Genomic DNA, 7,984 nt, shown 5'->3' on the forward strand with positions numbered 1-7,984 from the left:
TTTCAGCTCAGTGGGTAGAGGCTCTTATACTCCATTTCAGAAGTTCCCAGGTTCAAATGTGCCTGGTGGTGGTTACACTAAGGCTGTCTCTAGAGGGTTTGGTGTCCAGGACAAGTCACCTGTATGGAGCCCCATTTAACTTTTTTATATAGGTGAAATCTGGTTACAGTGAACTTCCAGTACAGCTGCTGGCTGCTGGTTAAATATTGGCAACACCTGGCTGTAGAGTCACAATGTTGTTACATTGTCACTCTTGTTTAGAATCATAATGAAGTTCCTACAATTAACAGAACCTCACAGGTGTCTGATGGGCTGGGCTGTGTCACGGCACTTACATTGTGAAATCCACCTTTCCTGGCTTCCTTGTGGGGCTCTGATGGGGACTGGCTGTGGGCCTCACCTGTGCTAGGAGGGGTCTCTGGACTGTTGGAGGGTCTCCCTGGGAGAAAAGGGAAGGGTCCTTCCCTCCAAGGTGAAAGCCTGAAAGGGCAGAGACAAGGTGGGGCAGGTCAGGTCAGGTCAGGCTGTCTTGTGCACGTGGCTGGAGTGTTATGAATGGGTGGAGCACTAGGACCCTGAGGCAACCAGCAGGTAGTACCAGCAGCTGGAAGAGCAGAGACTTGCTGACTGAGTAGCCCGGTGGAGAGTTACAGGGGTGGGGGGGAGAAATGAATATGGGGGGGGTGTTGACTCCTGCTGCCAGCACCAGCCCCTCACTGCCCCCCACATGCCTCTGAAGCGTGGGCCTCTCCAAAGCACAGGGCCAGGTTGTTTGCCCCTCGTTGTCCTAGGGACGTGATGTCTCTGGCTGTGGTAGCATGAAGGGGACAAAAGCCAGCAGGCTGGAATGGGGGGAGTCCCAGAGCCAGCACAGCCAGCGCCTGCTCCTTGCCCCTTTCCCAGTCCTTGATAGGGGTGTGTTGGGGGCGAGACAGGAGGAGGGTCAGAATGTCACTGTGCCCCACAATCCCCAGCAGGCCTTTGGGGCTGTATCATGTGGGTGGTATTTCGAGCAGCCCTGAGGCTGCTCCGAACTGTACAGGCCACAGGACGGAGGAGATGCCCCTGGGTCCCTTGCACGTCTGGGTCCCTTGCACGTCTCTGTTCCGGTCTGTTCCATTCAGGGCCTCATACCACGTGCCTCAGCACAGTGTGTGAGCTCCTTCCTGTAGTGCCTCACATTAACTCCCGTCACATGCTGGCTCCCCTCTTCTCCCCAGGGGAAATGTGTGGGGCAGAGCAGTGTGAGAGGAGTCTGTCAGAGAAATGCCCTATGCAGGGGGAATAGAGGGAGAGAGGTTTGGGAGAGTTCCTGGCACTGGGGAGTGTATTTTACAGTCCCAAACCGGACCACAAGTGAGCTCTGTCTCCTGAACTAACGCCCTTCACCTTTCATGCTGAGCCTTCCCCTGGGCCTGGGAGTTGCGTTTTTGTCACGTCCTTTGCACTAACCACAAACCAGCACAATGTCTAACATACGAATTCAGCTGTTTCCGAATTATAGGCCTCTCTGTCACCAAAAAAGATGAGTCTGAAGGAAATGTTTATTAATGTTGTGGAGCGGGAAAGTGCTCAAGACTCCGGACCCCATTCATTGACAAAACTGTCCCCACAAGTATCCATCACCCCGGCTACCGCAGTTATCTGTATCTGTGAGGTATCTGTGAGGCCTAGCAATGCAGGGGTATTTTATTCATCCTCCTGAAACTCCAGGAGGCTACAAGCCATGTCTTCATTAAATGGAAGATCGAGACTGCCACGATCAATCTTCTGGAGTTTGATTTAGTGGGTCTAGGCAAGACTTGCGAAACCAAACTCAGAGATCCCGCTATTGGTGGCCAGTACTCCTTCTTCTGTGAGGAGTAAGGGAAGCTGATGAGAGCATTTGGCCTTCCGCTGTGGGGTTGGCTGGGAAATATCGACTCCAGTTAGGTAATTAACATAGATGGAGTTGCGTATCTTGATTTTACGTTTCCTTTTAGTGCAGACCTATCCCAAGCCTCATTAGATAGGATTCCATTGTCTTTTATGTGTGCACTTGCTAATCGGCAAGAAATGTTTCTGTCTCTTTGGTTCGCTCTCTATGGTTTGAGGCCAGAATCACAGGGGCACACCGATGCCTTGAGTTCAACTTTGGAAATCAAAGAATCTACCCCACGGAGTATAAGTCAACCAAGAAATCCATGTTCCAGTCAGGACATGGCCGTTAGGTTATCTACATGAAACCTAATGGTTATCTACATGAAACAGCCAGATTCTGAACTCCTGAATGGCTGACAGCAGGTGTTTTGTGTCCATGCAGGGCTCTAACGATGTGGGGAAAGAGAGGGAGCCAACGGGGGAAGAGAGGAGTTGGTTGCATAGCGAAGGTGCAGAGGGAGCGGCAGTAAGTGTAGCCGGGCTGGGCGGAAGGGCGGGAGGTGTAGGACAAGAGTGAATTGGTAACGATGGTGAGGCAAAGGGCTTGTAGACAGGGAGAAGAGCAGAGAGGTTATCAAGAGCTGTGCAGGGCTTAGATGAACACTGCTCGCCCTGGTCCTGAGGAGGAGCTGCTGCCAGAGAGGCAACACCATAGGTTGTGCTCCCTGCGGCTGGGTAGATACTCCGGCTGGAGCCATTCTCATCCCCTAAGATTGTGACGACCGTGAAGGATGCCATGGCAGGCCGGTCGCGTGGAAAAGACGGTGCCCTGTGCTCCTTTCATCACCTCATCTCCCCACCCATAGTGCATTGCTGAGGCTTGCTGGGTCTTCAGAGAAACATGGTGAAGTCCATCCCCTCCTGGGTGTGTTCCTTCCATGAGGGCTCAGCCTTTGGGCTCCTGGAAATGCCTCCATGAACAGGAAAACTGCGAAGGCAGCAGGAAGGGACGGGTTAAAAGCCAGGCAGCTCCATGCCTGGTGCTGGGGAAAGGACAGCAAGACAGGTGGTCTGGCATCTCCTCACTTCCCAATAACCCCGCCATCGGCAGTGCTGTCAATCCATTGCTCTTCTGTACAGTGTGTGCACGGCCCAAAGCGCTCTTGATGCGGGGCTGTCTACCAAGACACTGCACCCTGGACTGTGGACAAGATGCAGCTAGGGCCAGCCATGGAGAGCGGGGTGGAAGGAGCCCTGCCTTGTGCCACGTGACATGGTAAGGTGAGTATGGAAGGGGATGTGGCTCTTTCAGACACTGGGCAGTAGGATCAGGGAAGGGAATAGGGAATGGGCAAGCCCCCTGCCTCAGTGTGGGCTGTTTGGATGGTGTGACCGGAGGGTCAAACTACCTATGGATTATTTGCCTAACCCTGTGCAGGCCTGGTTTCTCTGCTCTCATGCATGGAGGGTGCCATTTTGCAGAGTGAGTTGCTCCGCCCCCGCTGGTGTCAGCTCTTATGCTTTGTGTGTGTGATGACACAGTGGTTAGGCTGGGGTGATCTGCACTGCAAAATGCCATCCTCCATGCTCCATGATTGACACGCACTGTGCATATGACCTTAACTTGCCGGGGGCTGGTTATGTAGGAGAAGATGGGGACAAAAAAGGGGTTGGCCTGCATCAGTGGCTACTCTAGATTCCGGGTTCTGCTCACATCTTCCTTTAGCCAAAGAGCTTGAAGACCCGTTCCCGGATCTGCTTGGTCTTCAGGCCATAAACGACCGGGTTCAACATGGGGGGGACGACGAGGTACAAGTCAGCCAGCAAGACTTGGGTGTGGCGAGGGAGGATGAGGTCGAACATGTGCAGGTACATAGAAAGGAGCCCTCCCACGTAGAAGAGCAGGATGACGCAGAGGTGGGAGCCACACGTGCTGAAGGCCTTGAGACGCGCCTCATGAGACGAGAGGCGCAGGACAGAGCGGAGGATCATGCCGTAAGAGAAAGCGATGCAGATGGAGTCTCCTCCCACTAAGGTGGTGGCCACCACAACGCTGTACTTGTCGCTGACTAACATGTCTGTGCCTGCCAGCTCCAGTATGGCCATGTGCTCACAGTAGGAATGAGGGATGACAGTCGATTTACAGTAGGGCAGACTGGTTAGAAAGCAGATGAAGGGTGTCACAATCCCCACCGCTCTTGCAAGGGACAGCAGCCCGATCAAGGCAATCTTTAGGTTGGTTAGGATGGCCTTGTATCTCAAGGGGTTGCAGATAGCCACGTATCGGTCTATGGCCATGGCCAGGAGCACCCCTGACTCCGCGGCGGCGAAGGTGTAGATGAAGAACATCTGGAGGAAGCAGGACTCGTAGCTGATCGCTCTGGCATCCAGCCAGAAGATGCTCAGCATTTTGGGGACAACGGCCGTGGAGAAGACCAGATCAATGACAGCCAGCATGGAGAGGAAATAGTACATGGGCTCATGGAGGGTCACATTCTGCTTTACCACGAAGAGGACAACACCATTTCCTAGCAGGGCCATTATATAGATGATGCAGATTGGGATGGCGATCCAGACGTGCTGAGATTCCAGGCCGGGGATGCCGGTTAGCAGGAACAAAGAGGGGTCAGGGCAGGACTGATTGGAGGCTGACATGATCTACAGCAGATCAATCGATTCACAACGTTCTTTCCCTGCAATACAACAATGAAAGGGGTGGGATTTGGCTGTGAACCGAGACAGTGTTCAAATCCGGCATGAGCTCATTTGGTTTATTCATACCGAGGGTGTGTCTAGACTACAGGGTTTTGTCGAGAAAAGTGGACTTTTGTAGACAAAACTATACCTGTGTCTACACTGTCGCCATGTTCTGTCGACATAACGGCGACAGAGCTCGGCAGTTTTGTCGACGGCTGTAAACCTCATTCTACGAGGAATAACACCTTTTGTCGACAGAGTTCTGTCGACAAAGAGGCTTGCTTTGTCAACAGAACTGGATGTAGTCTAGATGCTCTTTGTCGACAGAAACTTTGTCGACAGTACCTGTCGATAAAACTTCTGTCGACACAAGCCTGTAGTCTAGACGTACCCGAAGTGTTCTAAGTTGGTGCTTTAAGTTACATTCCTAAATTGGCAGCATGGTCTGGAGAGGAAAAGTGGTCCAGTGGGGCACACTGGATGAAGAGCCAGGAGGCCTGAGCGTTGTCCAAGTCTCTGCCACTGACCTCATGGACCAAAAGTCAAACTCCTACAAGTAGCATGCAAACTTTTCAAAGACACCCTAAAAGAGGCTCAACTGAAATTTACACCCCAAATTAAAAAACAGAGTGAGAGAACGAAAAAAGTGCCATTGTGGCTACACAATCAAGTAAAAGAATCAAGGAGAGAGAAAAAAGCATCATTTTAAAAGAGGAAGTTAAATCCTAGTGAGGAAAATGGAAAGGAGCATAAACTCCATCAAATGAAGTGTCATCCCTGACAGGTGTCTGTCTAGCCTGCTCTTAAATGTCTCCAGTGATGGAGATTCCATGCAATTAAACAGTACCCATTCTTTTTAGGTGACAGATCTGAGGAACTGTCCCAGATTGAGGTGTCATTAGAGGAAGTTTTGGAACAAATGGATAAACTCAACATTAACAAGTCACCAGGACCAGATGGCATTCACTGAACAATTCCGAAGGAATTGAAATGTGATACTGAAGAACTATTAAGTGGTTTGTAACCTATCCTTTACATCATTTTCTGCACCAAGTAACTGGAGGATAGCTAACATGACACCAATATTTAAAAAGGGCTCCAGAGGTGATCCTGGCAATTACAGTCTGGTAAGTGTAACTTTCGTACCTGGCTCATTGGTTGAAACTGTAGTAACGAATAGAATTGCCGGACGCATAGATGAACTTAATTTGCTGTGGGAAAAGCCAGCATAGTTTCTGAAAAGGGAAATCATGCCTCACTAATTTACTAGAGTTCTTTGAGGGGGTTCAACAAACATAGGGACAGGGTAGATCTAATGGATATAGTTTTCCAGACTTAGACTTAGATTTCCAGAAGGCCTTTGACAAGGGCCCTCACCAAAGGCTCTTAAGTAAAGTAAACTGTCATGGGATAAGAGGGAAAGTCCTATTATGGATTGATAACTGATTTAAAGATAAAAAACAAAGGGTAGGAATAAATGGTAAGTTTTCTTAGTGGAGAGTGGAGAATTTTAGTGTTGATAAATGCAAAATAATGCACATTGGAAAACATAATTCCAGCTATACATATCAAATGATGGGGACTACATTTAGCTGTAAAACTAGTCAGGAGAGAGATCTTGGAGTCACTGTGGACAGTTCTTTGAAAACAACCACTCAGTGCGCAGTGGCAGTCAAAAAAGCAAATAGAATGTTAGGAATCATTAAAAGGGATAGCTAGTAAGACAGAGAATATTTTATTGCCTCTATATAAATCCATGGTACGTCCACATCTTGAACACTGCATACAGATGTGGTTGCCTCATCTCAAAAAAGATATATTGGCATTGGAAAAGGTTCAGAAAAGGGCAACAAAAATGATTAGGGGTTAGGAACGGGTGGCATATGAAGAGAGGTTAATAGACTGGTGGTTTTCATCTTAGAAAGGAGGAGACTAAGGGGGGATATGATAGAGGTCTATAAAATCACAACTGATGTGGAAAAAGTGAATAAGGAAAAGTTATTTACTCGTTCAAATAATATAAGAACTAGGGGTCACCCAATGAAATTAATAGATAGCAGAATTAAAACAAATCACAGGATGTTTTTCTTCACTCAGGGCACAGTCATCCTGTGGAACTCCTTGCCAGAAGATGTTGTGAAGATCAGGACTTTAAGATCGGGGGTTCAGAAAAGAGCTAGATAAATTCATAGAGGATAGGTCATAGAATCATAGAATCATAGGACTGGAAGGGACCTCAAGAGGTCATCGAGTCCAGCCCCCCGCCCTCAAGGCAGGACCAAGCTCCGTCTACACCATCCCTGACAGATGTCTATCTAACCTGTTCTTAAATATCTCCAGAGAGGGAGATTCCACCACCTCCCTTGGCAATTTATTCCAATATTTGACCACCCTGACAGTTAGGAATTTTTTCCTAATGTCCAATCTAAACCTCCCCTGCTGCACTTTAAGCCCATTACTCCATGTCCTGTCCTCAGAAACCAAGAGGAACAAATTTTCTCCTTCCTTCTTGTGACACCCTTTTAGATATTTGAAAACCGCTATCATGTCCCCTCTTAATCTTCTTTTTTCCAAACTAAACAAGCCCAGTTCATGAAGCCTGGCTTCATAGGTCATGTTCTCTAAACCTTTAATCATTCTTGTCGCTCTTCTCTGTACCCTTTCCAATTTCTCCACATCTTTCTTGAAATGTGGCGCCCAGAACTGGACACAGTACTCCAGCTGAGGCCTAACTAGTGCAGAGTAGAGCGGCAGAATGACTTCACGAGTTTTGCTTACAACACACCTGTTGATACAACCTAGAATCATATTTGCTTTTTTTGCAACAGCATCACACTGTTGACTCATATTCAACTTGTGGTCCACTATGACCCCTAGATCCCTTTCCGCCATGCTCCTTCCTAGACAATCGCTTCCCATCTTGTATGTATGGAACTAATTGTTCCTTCCTAAGTGGAGCACTTTGCATTTCTCTTTATTAAACTTCATCCTGTTTACCTCTGACCATTTCTCTAACTTGCTAAGGTCATTTTGAATTATGTCCCTATCCTCCAAAGAAGTCGCAACCCCACCCAGTTTGGTATCATCTGCAAACTTAATGGTCCATCAATGGCCATTAGCTAGGATGGGTAGGAAGGGTGCCTGTAGCCTCTGTTTGTCTGAGACTGGTAATGGGCCACAGGGGATGGATCACTTGGTAATTCCCTGTTCTGTTCTCCCTGTTCTGTACTCCCTCTGGGGTACCTGCCATTGGCCACTGTCAGCAGACAGGATACTGGGCTAGCAGGACCATTGGTCTCCCCTCGTATGGTTGTTCTTATGGTCTTATTATTTTCTCACCTTGGGCCTGCCACTTCCCCACTCTTTGCCTCAGTTTCCCCTTCCTTCCTTTATTATGTTTATTTTCTTTGTAAGTTCTTGTGCACAT

The 7,984-nt window shown here is 48.5% G+C and overlaps 1 protein-coding gene across 1 annotated transcript; it reads right to left on the bottom strand.

The window, feature by feature from the left end:
• Nucleotides 1-3,582: 3,582 nt before the first annotated feature.
• LOC102459645 (olfactory receptor 52B2-like) lies at nt 3,583-4,515 on the bottom strand. Its single transcript, XM_006126561.3, has one exon. It carries the CDS (start codon nt 4,513-4,515, stop codon nt 3,583-3,585), a length of 933 nt encoding a protein of 310 aa, XP_006126623.2.
• Between the last annotated feature and the right edge of the window lie 3,469 nt (nt 4,516-7,984).

The sequence above is a fragment of the Pelodiscus sinensis genome, chromosome 1 (assembly GCF_052426305.1).
Source record: "Pelodiscus sinensis isolate ZL-2025 chromosome 1, ASM5242630v1, whole genome shotgun sequence".
In the NCBI taxonomy this organism is placed as follows: domain Eukaryota; kingdom Metazoa; phylum Chordata; order Testudines; family Trionychidae; genus Pelodiscus; species Pelodiscus sinensis.

Excerpts from the sequence above, each read along its gene's own strand:
- LOC102459645 (XM_006126561.3), bottom strand. The coding sequence starts at position 4,515 with ATGTCAGCCTCCAATCAGTCCTGCCCTGACCCCTCTTTGTTCCTGCTA.